Source organism: Artibeus jamaicensis, unplaced genomic scaffold (assembly GCF_021234435.1).
Source record: "Artibeus jamaicensis isolate MK-2021 breed Jamaican fruit bat unplaced genomic scaffold, CSHL_Jam_final scaffold_833, whole genome shotgun sequence".
In the NCBI taxonomy this organism is placed as follows: domain Eukaryota; kingdom Metazoa; phylum Chordata; class Mammalia; order Chiroptera; family Phyllostomidae; genus Artibeus; species Artibeus jamaicensis.
This window is the reverse complement of record NW_026522056.1, coordinates 16,776,745-16,796,638: the sequence shown is the minus strand read 5'-3', so window position 1 is coordinate 16,796,638 and position 19,894 is coordinate 16,776,745. Positions and strand designations below refer to the sequence as shown.

Here is a 19,894-nt window from a genome sequence, read left to right as displayed (position 1 = left end):
CCCTTTGAGGAGGATGATAGAAAAACCACAGAGTAGGCTAAAATATATTAGAACTACATGTTTGATTAAAGCCTAGTATATACAATGTATAAGGAATTTTCAAAACAAACAGTTGTTAAACATAGACAAAATAAATGAAGTTATTATATCAAAGAGGATATGCCAATGAGAAAAAAAAACAAATGAAGAAACTTTCCAACATCATTAGCTGCCAGAGTAATGCACAGTAAAATCGCAATGAGTGATGAATATACAGTTGTCAGAATGGGTTTGTAAAAAAGCGAAGGTATCAGTGTGTTGACAGGATGATGGTTGCAGGATCCGCAGAGCATCACAGCCAGTACAGACATAAAAGCCATCATCTGGAGTCTCTGCCCTGTTCATGTGAACTTCCGCTTCAGATAAATAATAGAGGTGTATGTGTGTGACTTTGTGTTGTTGCATATGGAAAATCCCCTTTGCGTCTCAAATGCTTAATATGGACAGTCTATCCAGTACGTTTAAGAAATAATGAGATCTTGATGAATGCAAATTACAAATAGTTTCCTGTCTCGTCGACTTAATGTTTGTCAATGTTATTGTCATTTTCTTCCTACATCATAGTCAACTGCACACACTTTGGAATTAATGAGGTTAAATCTAAATATTATTTCTACCAATTTTAACTGTATTATTTAGGTGGTATCATTTACATGTTTTGAATTTAATGTTTCCATTCCTTAAAGTATTAAATGATATAGTGCAGGGTGTAACAGGGCCTAGGTTCTTATGAATTGAACTAAGCATCTATTTTTATTTTTATTACTTTTTGTTAGAATCTCTCCTAATGAATGACACTGAGAAGAAAAACAAAGTGGTAATCAAGCTGCTGATATCAAGAGTTATGCTGTTGCAATAATGTTTGTTTTAATTGGGACTGTATTTTCAAAGCATAGAAATTATTTGACTAAATATATTCAATGAAATCACTGGTATAGTTGTTCAGCTTAGCTGATGGGTAAAGTTGCCAAGATTACTTTCAAAGTCATTAGTGTTGTGTAGGAAGTGATACATTCATGTATTCTAGCACTGTAGCACTTGAAACAAAAACCACGTACCAACCATCTTAAAATCTCACAATAGCTACTTCAAAAACAAATTGGGCTTGTGGGAGAAACGCCAAGTCCTCGGTGATTTGTGAAAACTAGGTCAGTTCTGCTCCCTCGGTGATCACACACAAGTACAGTCGAGGACTTTGTAAACCTTAACTGACTTGCATCCTTTTGTAAACTCAAATCACACTTGGAGGAAAGAAATTGATTCGTTTGGCTGAAAGTAACATGTATTTCCTCTGTTAGTACTCATATCATGAACCTATGTATCATTTTAAGAAGGGTAAATATTAAACAAGCTTAATTGATATCTTTTTCCTGGAATGAAGTAATATCTTTCAATATATGAACAGGGGAATTAAAAATATTATAGAGGCACAGACACGAAAGCAATGACCTATCGTTTCTAGAGCCAAGCCAGGGATTAGGTTGAAGTCTGGAATCATCATTCTGAGATTCTACAGAGACTTTCAGTCTGAAATAATGAATGTAAATTTAGGTTAGAGGCCTCATTTGGAAATTTCTCCTGTACCCTTTACTAGTGGGAGGATCGTAGGTTCAAAAATAAACATGTCACGATTTTAATAGAGTTACAATATAATTCTATAATATTTAAAGGGAAATACTACTAGCATGAATGCTATATTACTGACCACAGGAAACTATCTACGACTAACCATCAAAACTTTAAATTGTATACTTATTTCTTGATTCATCAATTTTAAACAGTACTTTATGTCCTACCATGTAATATGAAGGGTTCAATAAAATTTTAGTTTAATTTATTTCCATACTGAATCATCCTGTTTCTCCTGAGCATTACATCACATATATATTGTCAGGGTTTATCATATTTATATTTTGTTTTTTATATCGTCTCTAGATCAAATCTAACTATTCCATTGCAATATAGAGGAAACTAGTATAAGTTAATTTTTATTCAAAACCAAGTAGTTTTGGGCCTGCAGATTAGTATTAACAGTGCTATTTTATTAATATTGTGCAATTAAAAAAATTGTTCAAAACATTATAAGCAAAGATTACTTTTACAAACTTTATCAAATGCTCAAAATTATGCCCTGAGTTAGTGTGCTTTGCATGTATATAAATATTTTTTCACAGATTATCTTTATCACTGTGAGAAAAAAAAAGATTACATCTCATCATCAGGAACATCCAGACTTTTACATCACATACTTTGCTAAAGAAAGTTTTTTTTTTCTCAAATGTACTGCAGTTAACCCTCTACTTTTATTTACATTTTCTTATTTTATTTTATTTTTCTTAATATATGGTATTCCAGTGTTTATCTTTCCTTTTATTCTGTTAAATTTTCTCCATTATCTAGAAATTTTTGATAACTCACTCATATTGTTAAATATATTACTCTTCGGACAGATATCAGTTGCTTGGAAAGGATTTCAAGTAATGTATATATGATTTTGTATATTATTTAACATAGTATATGTTAGGTATGATATATATGTTATATATAATTAATGACACCTCTCGGAATTTCTCAAGTATCAAAATAGAGAAAATCTGACACTGGAATAAAGCTACTGTTTATTACTCTTAGGTATAATATACATCTTTCCCCTCTCCTTCTTCCACTGACTCCACTAAATATACAAGACGTTGGCTGATTGGCCTGAACTTCTGAAGAGTAATTTAGTTAATCATTCTTGTTCATGATTTTATTATTTTATAAGCCTTCCCAATGTTCAGTAGTTTCCAAAAATCTTTGATAATGCCATCCATTTTATCTTTTTATCATATTTGTTAGGTAGAATAGGCAGATATGATTATTGAATTCTATAAATTATTAAATTAAATCTTAGATTCAATGACTTTACCAAGATATTAATATGATTCATCTAGAGATACAGAAAATCTGCATAAAAGTTGAATAAATGCATCAATTTTTGTTGAAAAATAACTGAACTTCTCTGTTTTGTTAGATTTGTGTACTTCACCTGCACAAATAGAAACCAGACCAGCTATTGTTGGCAATCAATCTAGTTACTATTTCTAATAATAATAGCTAGCTACTAGTTACTATTCTTAGCAATTAAATTATAAATTGATTTGGAATCAAGAAAACAAAGAATATAGACTTGAGTTTTTTAGTACAAATAAAACATTCATTCTTGTTTTACTGCTGATTGAATATATAAATTATCTTTCATTCCTGACATGATTATAGCAAAACATCTGCTGGTAGCTTATAAACCAACAAAGTACACAAAACTTTGGAATGAATAAAATCTGCAGTAAAGATCGAAGGGACTGACATCATAAATTAGAGATAATAACCACATATTTTGATTCAAGGACAGTGTCAGGACAAATGCCTTATTCGTAACAGTACAATGCTAACTTGCAAAATTGAAATTGAAATATATCTATAGTTTTCGAAAATAGTCATCATATATTTTTGTTATCAATGTTCTACAGAAAACTGCTTGGGAGTAAATCCAAATGCTTACAACTCAGTATGTCAGCTTTAAAGAAAAGAAGTTTTATCATTTGTATATTACATCGTGTATAACATTTATATTGTTTCACTAACAAATTATTTGAATATATAGGTGCTAGGAATTCGTCAGTAAATAGAAGTCAGATGAGAATTTAAAGCAATGTTATTTAGCTTCAGATTTTCATTGCAAAGCATTTTTGAGAAATTTTAAAAAGCAATCTATCAATATACAAGGTAGAGCAAAAGTAGGTTTACCTTTGTGAGTACAAAAAACAAAGTTTACTCCTGCATTATTTTTTATTAATTATTATTTTCCACACAAACAACTGTAAACCTACTTTTGCCACACCCTGTAGTTTATGTGCTATACATATATTTTGGGTTATATAAACAATATGTCTATGTTTGGGATACCTAAATAATATGCATGCATAAATATACATTTATTTATTGAACAAGGATAGTCAAATGCTTAGCAATTTGATACTATATAGATACTACAATATCATGATTTATTTGGTTTGTGTTCTAGTTTATGTTTTGTTCTCTCTGATTGACTCCTCTAGTATATTTATGTCTTATTAGTATGTTACAATATAGTGTACCATAAATATTAGAATATCAGTGCATCAGAATATTGTCTCTTTTCTACCAGTAAGATAGTCTTTATTTGCAATGCTTACTGGTATTTGTTATATTTAACTTATTTCAAATAGAAAATCTTGTGTTCACATGTGTATGGTGGCATTATGGGAATTATTTTCTCTTTAATGGTTTTCTATATTTTCCATTTTGTGTAATAAAACTTACTATTTCATAATAAAAATAAGTGATTATGTTTTAATGGTATTAAGGTCAGATTGTTTTCTTAAAACCAGCACTTCGTGGTAAGTCATTCAGCAAACATCGTTTCCCTTTTCCCAGGAACTACTCTAGGCACTAATATTGCTCCTTCAACTTACTGGGGGAACAAATAAATAACAGGCAATTAAAATACAGTGAGAGAGAGATGCATTTTTATAAACAGGTATAGACTGCTATTCTGCCGAAAAATAAAGAGACTTACAGGAGACATTGATGTCTAAAGCTTAACTCAGGAAGAAGTCTGACTTCTCCAACTAATGTCTACTAGTTCAGAAAACCAGCCTGTAGAATGAAAGCAGTTGTGGGGAAAATCTATAACAACAAATAAAGCTACAAATAAGAATAAAATCAAAGTAAATCAATTACATTTTATCTTAAAAAATATGTTTATCCTCATTAGGTCACTAGATAACATCTAAAAACATTAAAAGGTTAGTAATGTGAACAGAATTATATTTTTAAAATTCTGACTGAATGTTACAGAGTACGTGCAGAAGAATGGACACAGGAAGAACTGCTGGAAAGCTATTACAGTCACTATTATACTAAAACACAAAACAAAACGAAGCAAAGCGAACGATAACAAGTACCGATGAGAATGTGGAGAAGTTGGAACACTGGCACATTGCCAACAGGGATGTAAAATGGTGTAGATGTTGTGGAAAACAGTGTGGGAATCCACAGGAAATTAAATGTATAATTATCACCTGATCCAGCAAGTTCACTTACGGGAATACACCCAAAATAATTTAAGTATTGTCCCAAAGGTATATTGGTATGTTATGGCAGCATTATTCATAATTGTCTAAAGTTGGAAGCAGCCTATGTATCCATCAGTGGATGAATGGATAGACAAAGTGTGGTGCATACATACAATGGGATGTCACTCAGCCTGAAAACAGAAGACAATTCTGACACATACTACAACATGGACACATTATGAAGATGTCATGAAATGAAGTGAAATGAAATAAGCCAGACACAGAAGGACATACATTGTGTGATTACACTGGTAATGAGGCACCCGGAGTTGTCAAGTTTACAGAGGCAGAAGATGGAACAGTGACTGCCAGGTGGGGGAGAAGTGTTGAAAGTGACTACTTAATGGGGTACAGAGTTTTAGTTGGGGATGGTGAAGATTTTCAGTGATATAGGGGTGATTTTGTACAACAGTGTGAATGTACTTAATGCTACTGTATACTTAAAAATGGTTAACAGTAAATTTTATATCATGCACATTTTTTCACAGTACTTTAGTATTTTTCCTTCAAAAACGATTATTTTTACACTTTATTTTTTTATTACACATTCTGTAGATGTTTTCAGGGGGTACATTTGTCTGTCAGAGCTGCTCTGCTACAAGCACTCTCATTACTCCTGCACGTTTGAAAATGCATTTTAAGCCTCAATTGGTGTTTATGAGGTTCTGCCAAGTACTGTGATTATATAGTCAAGTTATTGTGAGAAATAAGAGATAAAAAAGAATAAGTGAAAGTGTATATAATATATAATTATATGTGCACTTTATATAATTATATTGCACATATAATTTTATATATAAATATAAATATAAATATAAATATAAATATAAATATAAATATAAATATAAATATAAATATAAATAAATATAAATATAAATATAAATATAAATATAAATATAAATATAAATATAAATATAAATATAAATATAAATATATATATATATATCTGCCCTGGTTCCTGGCATGGAGCCTCTAAAATGCTGAAATGTCCTAAAAGATCAGAACACCAGGACTATCTTTTGTTCTACTATTTGTTCTTCAACCCCAGTTTCTGACACAGAGCTATTAAATCTCTTGTAACTTCCTGGGTGACAGAAGTATCTTTCATTCTAATGAGGGGACTCTTCCTGGGCTCCTGGATGCTTCAGGATGGGGGCTAGCCAAGGTTGGAAGCTTAGAATTCTCAGTCCCATCCCTCTGTCCAGAGAATGGGAGTGAGCTAATAACAGATTGTTACATGGGACTGGAGAGTGAGCTAATAACAGATTGTTACATGATGAAGGCTCCATTAAAATCTCCAAAGCAGAGTTTGGGAGTTTCCAGGTTGGAGAACATGTGGAGGTTTGGGCAAAGTGGAGGAGAGGGCGTGGTAGCTCTGTGCCACTTCCTGCACACCTGGCTCTGTGCATCACTTTTATCTGCCTGCTCCTGAGTTGTACCTTTTTATAATGAAACCAGTAACCTAGTGATTAAGATGTTCTCCCTGAGTTCTGTAAGTCATTTTAGTAAATTAATGGAGCCCGAGGGTGAGGGAAGGGAGTCACAGGCACATCTTGTTTTATAGCCAGTTGTCCAGAAGTGCAAACAACAATCTGGACTTGAAATTTGCATCTCAAAGCGGGAGCCAGTCTCCTGGGACTGAACCCTGAAAGCATGGGCTCTATGTCCAGGTGAGTCCAGAATTGAGTCAGAATTGAGTCAAATTGTAGGACATCCAACTGGTGTCTCAGAGAATGGCTTGGTGTGTAGAAACCCACAACTCTAGTGTCAGAAGTATTATGAGTATAGGAGTAAGGCAGAAAACACAGAAGTGTTTGTTATTTTTCCCATTCAGAACACATCATACAGTGAATCTAAGCCACAGAGAGAGTTTCCAGATAACAGTGAATGATAAAGCATTGCAATAAACACTTGAATGAGAGAAGAATATTTGTTATGGAAACAAAGAAGTAGGGATAGTATACATTATGAGGAAATTTGTGAAACAATAAACTGTTATTACCATTGGATCATAATATACCAGAATATGGTTCAGAATATGAAAGATATTTTCATGTTAAGTTTATCTTTGGACATTAATAAAATAATATTTGCTTTATAAGAGGATAAGAGCATCCACAGTATGAAAATATTTTCATTGTACACATTAATGATAATGAGAACATTTAGAAAACTGATAATATAACATAGACAGAATATGAAAAAATAAGAATTAAAACCATAGCAGTGAGGACAGACAGGGAGATTAACAGAATGGATCTTTCTGTGGCAGGTTTTACTTTGTTTTTAATTCAGGTGCAGAAGATTGAGATAATGATGCCAATTAATTTGTGGAATATTGTCACTATTACATCATTGTGCAAAGTCTCTCACTCACTGTTTGCTATTTATTATTTATTTATTCTTCTAGCATTCCTTTTATTTATGTCCTCATTCCACTTTCCTTATTTGCACTTGCCCTCTTTGTAGTCATTCTATTCCTTTTAGTGATCATTTCACTCCTTCGTGCTCTGGCAAATAGACTTCATCTATGTTGTGCACAGACTTTTAATTTATAAAAATATTATTACAATTTTCCCTTTAATTTTCTAAATACTGTTGCTAACAGGTATACATATACTCATCTGCTGCACAGGGTTGTGTGATACTTGATGAGGTCCAGGCACTGTGTTTTATTTACTTACTTTCCCAGAGATGGATGCTCACACCCCACGACCCCCCAAAGCACATGCACACACCACACAGACACTGCACAAGCATAGCCTACAACAGACTCATAACACATAGCCACTGATTCATTGTGTGAAAAAAATCATTGACCATGACTCTGAATTTTGTACTAAAAGCTAGAAAGAGGGTGGATATTGAATCCATTACCTGCAATAACTTCTCAACCAACATCCCACCAAACACTGTATTTTATCTCTTACAAGTTTTCTACATGTACCTATGTTTAAATATTTGGAGAGACAGTCATCCCAAGCAACTATTTTAAAAAGTGTGATTTGATGTTCATATAGAGAAGAGATGCTCCTTTTCTGGCTTCCAGGTAAACAGAAACTAACCTAGACCTATATTGTCTGGACCTGAGTAATTCTACAAAATTACCATTGTTTGCAATCAAATATTTTAAGAAAGTCTGTGATAACTGAATTAGTATAAAGGGAAGATTGGAGTGCAGGCACGAAAAGTGAAAGTGCTTTCCTGGTGATGATGGGGCCTTAATAGAGCCCTGTGCGAAGGGAAAAAATGTGTTTGAATTGTCAATATAAGTATCATCTTATCATTTTTCTTTCCACCTGGCAGAAATATTAATGTACTGATTTCTCTTGTCTATTATACTTCACTTTCATTTTCAATATCAGTCTCACCTTTACCCTAAGATTTAATTTTAATTTAAAAAGTATCGTGGAGTTTATTGCACTTTAATAAAAATATTTCTTAATAATCTGGATGATGACATTACTTCAAGGGAACAGGACTGAGCGGAGAGGGAAGTCAGACTGTGAGGCAGAGGACTGGCCGCACAGGGAGCACGGAGCCCGAGTTAGCCCGAGACTCGTGCAGACTGGGGGTGTGGTGGCTGCGTCTCTGTCTGCTTTCGTTGATCAGTGGTCATGTGTGCCTTTCTAAGAAGGGGAGGCATGATTTTGCGTAAGACGGTTCTTTGCAGCTGAGTTATTTCCTGACAGCTAAAGCTTTGTCATCATTGGCAGTCCTGGTAGGTGGGATAAGTCGTAAATTGAAGTGGGACTTGACTTTTGCTATATTTGGTGGCTTAACAGTGAAGTGACCAAGATCCTCATTTCTGAGGGGCCTCAGGATAAGGCAGCTACACTCGTCAGTCACTGACAAGGGGGTCTTGTGTCCTTCATGGATTTTCTGACCTTATGCAGTTTATCCTCCCCAGCAGTTCTACTTCCTTCCTGGAAAATCTAGATGGTGGATTACTTAACACCGGTCATTGTTTTTCCATGCAATGGAAAAGAGAGAGTAAAAGAAGGAGGAGAGAGAGAGAGAGAGAGAGAGAGAGTTATTTAGTTTGTGGGATCATGACCCTGAAGGAAGTGTTGAAAATACACAGTACGATGTGGAAAGGATAGCCAGGCACGGGCGCTTTAGGACGAACTAGAAATGGGTACGTTTGCCCCATGGAATCAGCGTCCTTTCTCCTCTGTGCTGCCTCTTATCCTAGGCATATTCTGGCATTCTCTAAACTTAACTTCAGTTTTACATTCAAAGAGAAATTGTTTAATTCGTTGCTCTTTATTTTGAGTTCAAGATACATTAGTAAAACTGTTGATTGACTGACCTGGGTTTAATTCTCAACTCTTGCTTGAATAGTCTGGATTTTAAGCATATCATAATAGGTAAGGAAATGGCAGTTTCTGTGGGGACCACATTGCTGAGAAGGGATTAGCAAAAGGAGCAAGAGAAGGATGTCACTGCAGGCTGAGGTGTGTCTTTGATATCACAAACAAACAAACAAAAAACTTGGATGCCATTTGGAACCATAACAGAGTGTAATAGCTAAAATATAGGAAAAAACTCATCTTAAATATTTTCCAAGTGGATGGTTGTTACTAGTACCCAAAATGGAACTTATATTAAAAAGAGTCTAGATGGCATGTTTTAGGAGAAAAAAATCCATCCTTAAAATTCAAGGGTGAAAGAGATGGAAATCCATAGTATCTTTAAAGAAGCTCATAGAATCTTTTAAGATTTGGCTGAGAGATGACCCACTGCATTTCTGCATGAAAGGTTCTTCTTGATAATGAGAAAAATCTTCAGATATTAAAACCCTAAGAGACTACCTTAGTTTAAGAATCCAAGTGCTACAGCTTTATGAGCTCAATATGATGCATGCCAAAACGCCATGGTGATGAGAAGGTCTGTGAACCATGAGACAAGCCAAAGTCAGAAAACTTACTAATAGTCCCACCACCTGGTCCCACAGAGAGAATCAGCTTGCTCGTCTGTGTCTTCATGGTGTTTCTGTAGTATTTCCAATGACATTTACCTAATATTCCCTCAGTTCCTGGCTAGTAGGATACCTGCAATTTCAAGTCCAACAAGTTTATATCACCTATGCCTCCGGTGCAGCTCACCTCTTCCAAATACACATACAGGCACACACATGAAACACGCACACAATGTAGTTTTACAGGATGAAAGTGATTAGAAAATTCATAAAAAGAATGTTAAATGCAGAATTTTTATTTTCAGAAAATGTTGTTTTGAAATTTCCTTACAATGGTCTAAGACTGTACAAATATCAACAATTTGTTCTGAGGGGATTCATTTCCAGGGTGAGCTTTATAATCATTTGGAACCAGAGTTCTGTCTTACGGGAACATTTTCCAGATGGCCGTGATGTAGACCTGAGCCCAAAGAGAAGTATACGTTGGTAAATGCCATCAGTTAGAGAAGGAAAATTTAAAAGTAAAAGAATGCAAAACATTTAAGAGAGAAGAAGATATACAAATTAAATCAGAAATAATCATAAAAGTATTAGAATTTCCTTCTGGAATTACCCACTAAAATAAATTAAACTTACATTTTCTATCTCTGTAGTGACCTACTATGACTAGACTTCAGGCTAGCTTATTAGGTGCATAAAGTCCACTTAACTCCCTTATTTTGGTAGTTTAATTAAAATAAGGACAATAATGTGCCTATTTCACAAAGTCCTGTTGATAAACCATTGGCTCTGCCAACACGCTCTCTAAATTAAGCTATTACACTGACTTTCATAACAGGGTAGAAATTGAAGATGTTTTCTTGAGAATCTGGAAGGACTTCTTAGTCAAGACCTTGCACGTGGACTGCCTGTGTAGAATGACCATTCCTTCAGGTCTTGTCCTTAATTTTCAGGTCCAGAAATGTGAATTTGTTCAAGGCAAGAAGTGATCCCCTTTTAGGAACTAAATTATGCTTATAACACTGACAAATCTCATATGCAGAACCAGAGCTCTTTCTCAGTTCTTATTGACAATAAAATGTCATGTCCATGAAGCAGCACAGATGCCTTGCGATGTTCAGCATATTCTCTCCAGCATTTAAAGGTGGCTGGGAAATCAAATTAAAACCGAATTTAGTGGTACTATACATAGTCTTTCAAAAGTATCCGTGGAGATACAGTAGCTTTTAACTTTTTTGAGCCTCTATGTTATACAATGCACCTCCCTTTTAGTAAGTATTCCTACAGAGTTTGTAAAATACAGGCGGTTAAACCAGTTTTTCCACGGTGTATTCAGGGGATATTATTCTACCTATTCTAAAACGTGAGTAGGGAACCCATTGGGCAGAATGTTTGGGGAACTCTATACTGAACAAAGTAAACAGGTTTCTTTACTCCAGACTTCTGAGTGTTTAGGGTGCTGGCATGCATAATGTGGCTCTGAGTGGGAATACATCATGCGACAGCTTTCTAAATCTACTTGAAAATGGAACATTTTTTAGTTGATTATAATTGTAGCGTTCCATTAAACATGTTTGAGAGAAACAGGCATGCTAATAGTGAACCTTTAGGCTTTATACTCTTGTTATAAAGATTAAAATATGGAGGTTGCTCAGTCACTCATTTGGGGATGGCTGTCTGTAGGGTACATAGCATTATTATTAATTCATTATTTGTTATTTTTCTTAAGTCAAACCCGTAGGTTTTTTTCAATTGTTGCCTTTGCCAATGAGAAATAGGATTTGTTTTTAACAGCAAGCTTGGTTTTCCTGTAGCCTCTTTATTAACCAGACTCGTCTCCTGTCACAGTTGCTTATCACACCCTTAAGGTATAACTTGAACTTCAAGCTAAAGATGTACAATGCCTATGTTTCCCTGCAGATTTAAAGTTGTTTATACACTTAATATTAGGTTACTAGACTGGGTCATAGAAATAATTTTCTGACAGAAATTTCTGTGGGAAAATGTTTTTTTTTCAAGCATGTTGATCATAAAGAACACATATGTATTACAAATGTTCATACTGGATTGAATACCTATGATCTGTTCTCCATTATGTGAAGTAAATGATGCTGGTCACTTATGTATAATCTGTCTGGTTTACTGTTGGCTAATATTTCTGCTGGCCCCTTATATATAATATCATCAACCATTGAAGACATCCATTTTTTCACTGTTTACTGGAAGACTGTGCTCATATCTACCATGTCTTTTTCATATATTCTTGCTTTTTATTTCACTTTGCATAAGCATATTTTCACTCTGATGATTTTGTGGGTTGTCAGAAAAAGAAGAAAGTACTTGTCAGGAAATTATATTTTAAGTAGAGAAAAATTTGGAAAAAATAAATTTAATTTTATTATACTTTTTAAAAATCCTTCTCATAGAATAACAGTGCAGTGATAAGAAATACAAAGTGCAGTGCTTATTGTCATATTCAATATAAAAATACATTTAAAACTTTTTCACAACTCTGACCATTGGTGATATATAAATTATGAAACTTTAAACCATATTGGCTAAGAAAAAAGGGAATAAACTGTGCTCAGGTCGATAAAAGTTATCTTACTAACAACAATGTATAAAGATATTTCTAGACAAGCTGAATTAGAAGTCAAATTAGAGGGCTATCAATTATCAACACTGTAGAGTTTATTTTCTAAAATAAGCAGAAAGAACAAAGGCTAATTAAAATGAAAAATACAGGCTTACAGCAAACAACAATAAAAACTTTCTTTTAGACTTCAGAAAAAACAGCTCATGATAAATTATAAGTAACATTAACATAAAACAGCTAAAAAAAGAAAATGCTTTAGAGACTTTAAAGAGGATTTTTTCTTTAATTATGAGTTGGAAATTAAATTAATTTTTCATTTTTTTACAATACCTTAAATAATAAACAACAAAATTTAAAAGTGACTTGCAGTTACATTTAAACAATCTAACACCTATTTCAGTACTTTTTTATTTTATTAAAATATTTAATAACCAAAGTTTCACAAATAAGTACTCTAATAAGCTCCATTTGTCACTAAATTGCCTCTCTAAGGTCATTTTCTAATGTAAAGTGAAGTATAGAATGTATATTAGATCATCAAAGCCATAAAATATGTATTTACTGTTTTTCCTTACTCAGTCTCTTTTAAAATGCATGATGCTAGTAATTTGGAAGAACTTAATATTTGGTTCTAACCAGAAAAAAATTCTAAAATATATATTTAATTAGCTTCTGACTACCAGATTCTTTTAACTTTCTTGAAAAGTTTTCTTCTTTTTTAAATAATTATACACCAGATCTTCTATATTGTTTAATGATGACATCATTTAAAATTCTTCTCTCTGTTCCACGTCAACACTCTCATTACTTTGACCATTAAATTTGCCTGCCATGGAGAAACTCGAATCCTGGGGGTAGCCACGGTCTAAGTGACCTGGCTACGACCAGGCAGCTAAAGTTGATCAAGAACCTTGTAGAGTGAGCACAGAATGAACTGGGGCAGATCACTGGGAAGGAATGAGTGAATGTTTTACATTTAAAAGGGTGTGGCTACCAGCATTCTCTTTATTACATTCATGTCTACAATTTATCTTAAAGTCAGTCTTTCATAATAAATTTCAAAACATATTTCTCAATAAAGTATGCTTCACTGTGTTCAAAACATCAAATGTATGACAATTATAATAAATATTGCTGGCAGTTTCTAAATGCTAATTATTTGAGTTTTGATGATAGCATAGTTTTCACATAGATATCACTTTATTCTTTTTAAGTTTTTTATCAAGTAAAGGTATAAATTGTAGTGATTAATTAATGAAGCATTTAATGACCACATACTCCATAAAACCACTATTGAAAGGACTATGCTAGAAAAGGAAGTAAATAAATAGATAAATAAATCATATACTTTTATGAAGAGATAACAATGAATACCCAGCTATAACTAGAACAAGAAAATGATATCTTTTGTGAGAGAAACAAATATAGCATTTTGACAATAGAGCGTAGTGAGAAATATTATTTCTGACTATAATATTAACCATGGCTCTCTTTGCACTGGGCCTTGAATGATGGGTAGGAGTATGAAGGAGAGGTGTCAATAGATCAGTTCAGGCAAATAAAATACATCAATTAAGAAATTTTAATGGCAAAATGAGAGCTTTCTGGGTAATTGCTAGCAGTTTAGTAAAGGTAAGGATGAGTAATAATGAGAAAAGAACAAAACACCTGAAAAATTGAGGATTATATGGGACACTTAAAGGGTCTTAAAAATTATTCTAAAAAAGGATGGGCTACAGTAGAAGAGATTGTTCTGTGATATTTCCTCTCAATGTGAAATGATATTGTTTATAATAGATTAGAAAGCATACTGAATATTCAAAATAAAGTATATAAATTAATAATCTGAGTATTGAGGTGATCTTAAGAGTTTTTGAGCAAGAATAAAGAATATTTCATTAAACTGACTGTGTAAAAAATGTTATCTTGCTCTCCCAAGAGTGCAAGTTTGGAGGCAATTGCCAGGTTGAAGATGAAGTAGTCTTGAACTTTAATAGTGCCATAGGGAATGAGAAAAAGAAAAGAGAACGGGAGAGATTGATTTAAAAACATGTGATGGACTCAGAAACAGAGAACAGACTGACAGCTGTCAGAGGGGAAAGAGGGTCAGGGGACTGGATAAAAAAGGTGAATGGATTAAGAAAAAAACCCTCATAGACAACAGTGCGATGACAGCTGGTGGGAAAGGGAGTGGCGGCAGGTAGAAGAGGGTGAAGGGGATAAATGGTGATGGAAGGAGACTTGACTTTGGATGGTGAACATACAATACAATATACAGATGATGTGTCATAGAATGGTTCATGTGGAATCTATATATAATTTTATTAATGAATTTTACCTCAATTAATTCAATAAAAAAACCACACATGTTGATTACAGGTTAATTATATTTTATTATTAAAGTGTTTATTTTAAATGAGTACAGAGAATAATTATCAAAAATATGCCAGATCAAGTAATCAACTTTGCATATTATCTTGTTAAATTATTAAAACATCCCTGTGAGAAATACTATTATGATAATTATAGAAAAGTGAATTTAAATTTAAATAGATTAAACAACATGCCGAAGTCAAGTGTTAATAAATAATAGTCAAGTCTCAAATCCAATCTGGCCGGTTCCACATTCCCTTGTAAAGCAACACCACACTGTGTCCAAAGTAGGTAAACAATTATGAGATTACTAGATAGTGAATAAAAGCACAGTAAATATAATGATAACAAAGCTCAATGCAGAGTCTTGATGTTCAAAGATAATCTCTCTGAAAATAAACAATATGAATTTGTATAATGATATGAGAAAAATTTAAGTTATTTTAATAAAATGTTAACAATGGTTAAAACTATGAAGTACAATAATACCTACATTTTTTACAGTTGCTACATAAGTTAGGCATTATTTTAAGCTCTCTAATCCTCATGTAGTCCTTGCAATAAACACATAAATTCTGATAGTATTCCTTTCACAGATGACTAAAGGTACAAAGCGTGTAGTTGAGTAGTTCAAGCTGACGCGGGCAGAGAGTGGCAGATACCAGACTGGGACCTGGGACATATAGAGACACCAGACCCTGTTACTTTCCAAAGTTTTGACAATGTTCTTCTTAACAGTAAATTCACAAATTACTTCCTCCCTTTTAGATGTTGAAGGAACCAAGAATATAGTGATTTAGGAATAAATTCATTTTTTAATGCTCCTGCAGAAGGAAAGCCACATTATTTCATCATCTTTTAAATTATTAGTGGGTTTGGTTCATAAATGTGAGGACCAGGTTGATTATATACTGAATATATATTATATAACTTTATGTATTTTAAAACTACCTGAAGATGATATGGACAAAATTAAAAATTTATTTTTAATACAAAACAGAAATAAAAGATGAAACAAACAGACATGTTGGGGTGAAGTTAGATTCACAGCACAGTACTTTAATAACTGTTCTACATTTATATAGGGGATTTGCTATTTCATCTAATTTAAAGAAAATATTAATATTGGTATATATTAAAATATATATTGTATAGAAAATGTAAGAAACCACTGAGCTTAAGATTCAGAACTTTCCAAAATTAAATATACATATAACATATTATCACACTTTAGATGTCCGATTCTTTTAATTTTAACTCTTTTACAAAAGTAATTTTTAAAGATTTTATTTATTTACTTTTAGAAAGAGAGAAAGGGAGGTAGAAAGAGAGGGAGAGAAGCATCAATGTGCCAAAGATACATAGGTGAGCTGCCTCTAGCTCACCCCACAGCTGGAGACCTGGCCTGCAACCCAGGCATGGGAATCAAACCAGTGACCTCTCTGGGCACTGGCTGCGGCTCAATCCACTGAGTCACACCAGCGAGGCCCTGAAAATAATTTTTAAGATTATATCGAACTGTGAATTATGTTTATGCTAGAATTTTTTAATATCCACAAGTTAGTCAATTGCATTAGATGTTTCCATAGCAACTCCATGGCGGCTACTTAAAAACATTTCTTCCAACAGGCATTTGACAAAATATATAGACAGTCACTGTGTCAGGTTTAATGAAGACAGTCCCTCTGAGAAAGCGTAATGCTTTAAAGCCTTGTGTCCCTTTTACGTTCTAATATTTCCAGCTTTCCGAATGTGAGAGTCCTGCCTCCACTTGATTTCTGCTGCCACTGCTCCTGTGGTCCTTAGGCTTCTTCAGGTCTGGAAATTCTCTCGCTGCCCATATCTCTTAATCTGAAGCTCCATTTTCTGGTCTTAGCATCTCTCACATTTCTTAACCCCTGTTGATCTTAATCCTTACTTTATTGTCAGTTATCATTCTTGGACCTTGTGCTATTTTGTAGCCCAACACTGCTGTTACGGCGTTTGAGGAGCATCGTTTTTTGCTACTTTAGAACACCGCATCTTTATGACTTCTGGCCGTTCCTGCCTAGCACAGTCTCAGTTTTGAATTTCCAACTTATCTAGGAACTTTGTCTGTTCCTAGATAGGTAGAATGCTGCAAAGCCACATTAATTGGAGCCAGTCTGTCAGTGACTTTGTAGTGAATATCTAAATCAGAGACACTTTTCACTTTTGAAAGTGAAAGAGAATATTCCAAGACTGGTATAAAGAGCTGTGTCTCACAGAACCAGAGTGTGTCATCATCTTGACAAAAAGAGACTATTTTCTCATCAGAATCAGCCTGTAGTGATGCTTACATTTCTCATATGTATGCTTCTTTATTTTTAGTTGGTCCCCTGTTAGACATTTCCAGTGTCAGTTTTAAATCAGAGCCTCAAGAAATGAATCCCTTCTTCTTATCCCCAGTCCAATTCAACCAAAATCTACTCCCTCCTCCTTTGATGAGAGATTTGAAACTGCCCACATAAAAATTTCTCTATTTAATAGTCATTTCTTTGTCTAATTTAAAAGTCTTTTAATTCTTTCTGAAAAGTGTTTTTATACAACTTGATTGGCATTCTTTTGGGGTTCAGGACTGGAGCCAGGATAATCACTAAGCTTTCCTCTTCTTCTACTCAGCTGCCCAGAATGTATAAAATATTTCTTTCCAACCCACAGACCAAGTCATTATCTGAAGGTTTCTCCTTGGTTTTATATACATTTTCCCACATGGCATTTGCTCATCCATCATAATAGATCCAACATGCCTTAAGTATTTGTCATCGCCAACCTACTTTCTACAGATGTGATGGTTTATGAATAAATACCTGACTTTTTCAATGATACCTCAAAGTTAGAAAGTCCAAAACTGAATTTATTTTTGTTGCTGAGTCTACAAGCTTCAGGCTTCCAGTGTAAAAACCACTGCATTTCTTTCTTCAGTCGTGGTGGCGGGCTCTTGGATTAATGAGAAATGCTCCCTTTTTGGTATCTCCCGATACAGTCGGTCACCAGGTCCTGGAGTTTGTGTTCCCACCACGCTGCTCACTCCTCTTGCCAAGTTGTGCGTTATTCACCAATACGCATCACTGAGCCCCACAGAGTATTCCTACCAGATTAACCTTAAAGCTGAAACATTGATAATTTGAACTATTCAAGAACTTTTTATGATTCTTATTCTGGAGTCTGAAGTGGGTACGGACTCCTTAGCTTTGCATTTAAGGTCTTCCTTTCTCTGGCCTCATAACATGATCCCCCTTGTATTCTTTCACCATCTTTCCTACATTATCCAGACTGGATGGCTTTGTTATTTCCTGTGTGTTACCAGAATGTTTATTTTGTTCCTTGCTGTATGGACATCTCCTGTTGAAATTCCATATTCTTAAGGCCTTTATCATAGTCAGCCTCTCCCATGAGACACTGTACACTCCAGTGCCTGACTTGAAATCTCTTTTGTAAAAATTCCTACTAGCATTCCATTCTTACCTTTTTATTTATGTTACTGTCTCATAAACATTACCTGTGTGCTTGTTTTACCCTCAAAGTGTTATTTTGTAAAGGAAAGGACATACGCTTTTCTCGTTGTTTGAATATGCAAACATCATGTTTATACTAGTCAGTCATTAATTACTTACTGAAATTATACAAATGTCACTGTTTCAATATTATAGAAGTATGTGTTTGTAAGTATAGCATAAAAATGTTATTAGAACTCTGCAAATAAAGTTCTTCCCAAAGTTAGGTAGCAAGTATCATTATACCTAATAAATAGTTAAACTGGCTGATGCATGAAGAAATTACAGGATTTATTCACGATAAACCCTAGCCTTTGATAGAGCTGGGAGTAGATACTAGGTCCGTTATATTCCTCTTATCCCGTTCATTTTAAACAGAGCCCTCTATATGCATGCAAATTGCTGCAATCATTCATTAAGTAGATTCGATCTCTCATTTTCCTTAAATCATCACTGACTTGAGCTTATTGTTTTCTCAATTTAGGCCTAAGAAAATTATGGCCAGTTATTCATTCTCTAATCCACCTAAAAGTGAACTATATTTCATTGCTTGTAGGATGGTATGGGAAATCTGAGAGTCACCAAGAAGGGAATCCGACTTGAAGGTATATCTGAGTTTCTACTTCCATTGTATGTGAAAGAAATTCATTCCCGAAAGGTATGTGATACTGGCTTTGGCTTAACTGTAAAAGATAATTTAGAGGTTATGTTTTAGCTTGAAATAGGAGAATAGAATCCCCGTATCTGTTCAGTTTGTATTTAAGTTTCCTGAAGCTAAAGACTTACGGGAGGAAATCAAAATGATAAAACAACAGAAAAACTAGTGAAGGTTAGTTTTAAACTAACAGATTAGAGAATCATGTTGAATTAAACTGCAGTGTTGTATTTGCTAGTCTATAAAATGTGCCCCTCTGAAAATGCTTTCAATGGAAGTTAAAAATACATATTTATATCAATTCCAAAAGGGGCACTCGGTATATCTTGAGTAATTTTTGTTGGAAGCATTGACTTGAATAAATTATTTGAGGTTAATATATTATAAATCTTTTTAGTTTTAATGGACGTGCATTTTCTAAGACATTACAATGAGTCATGGTATAGAAATTAAATTGATTTCTGAATGTACATTATTTAAACCAAGAAAGAATATTATCTTTTCAACTGTGTGTATGCTTTGTGTACTTTATCACTCAGCAGCATGTTAAAATTAAAAAGATTATAACTTAGACAATGTTTATTTTGGCTTAAGTGTGTTACTTCTCAGAAGGTAGTAAGTATTCTTGGGTGCATAAAA

At 33.8% G+C, this 19,894-nt stretch overlaps 1 protein-coding gene across 2 annotated transcripts in view; it reads left to right on the top strand.

Annotated features, from left to right (window-relative positions):
- SGCZ (sarcoglycan zeta) overlaps positions 1-19,894 on the top strand; it is a 209,454-nt gene that overhangs the window by 77,735 nt on the left and 111,825 nt on the right. For both annotated transcript variants that reach the window (XM_053660017.1, XM_053660015.1), the window contains exon 2: positions 19,157-19,258. In XM_053660017.1, the coding sequence (XP_053515992.1) occupies positions 19,157-19,258 (102 nt within the window). The remainder of the gene's footprint in view (positions 1-19,156; positions 19,259-19,894) is intronic.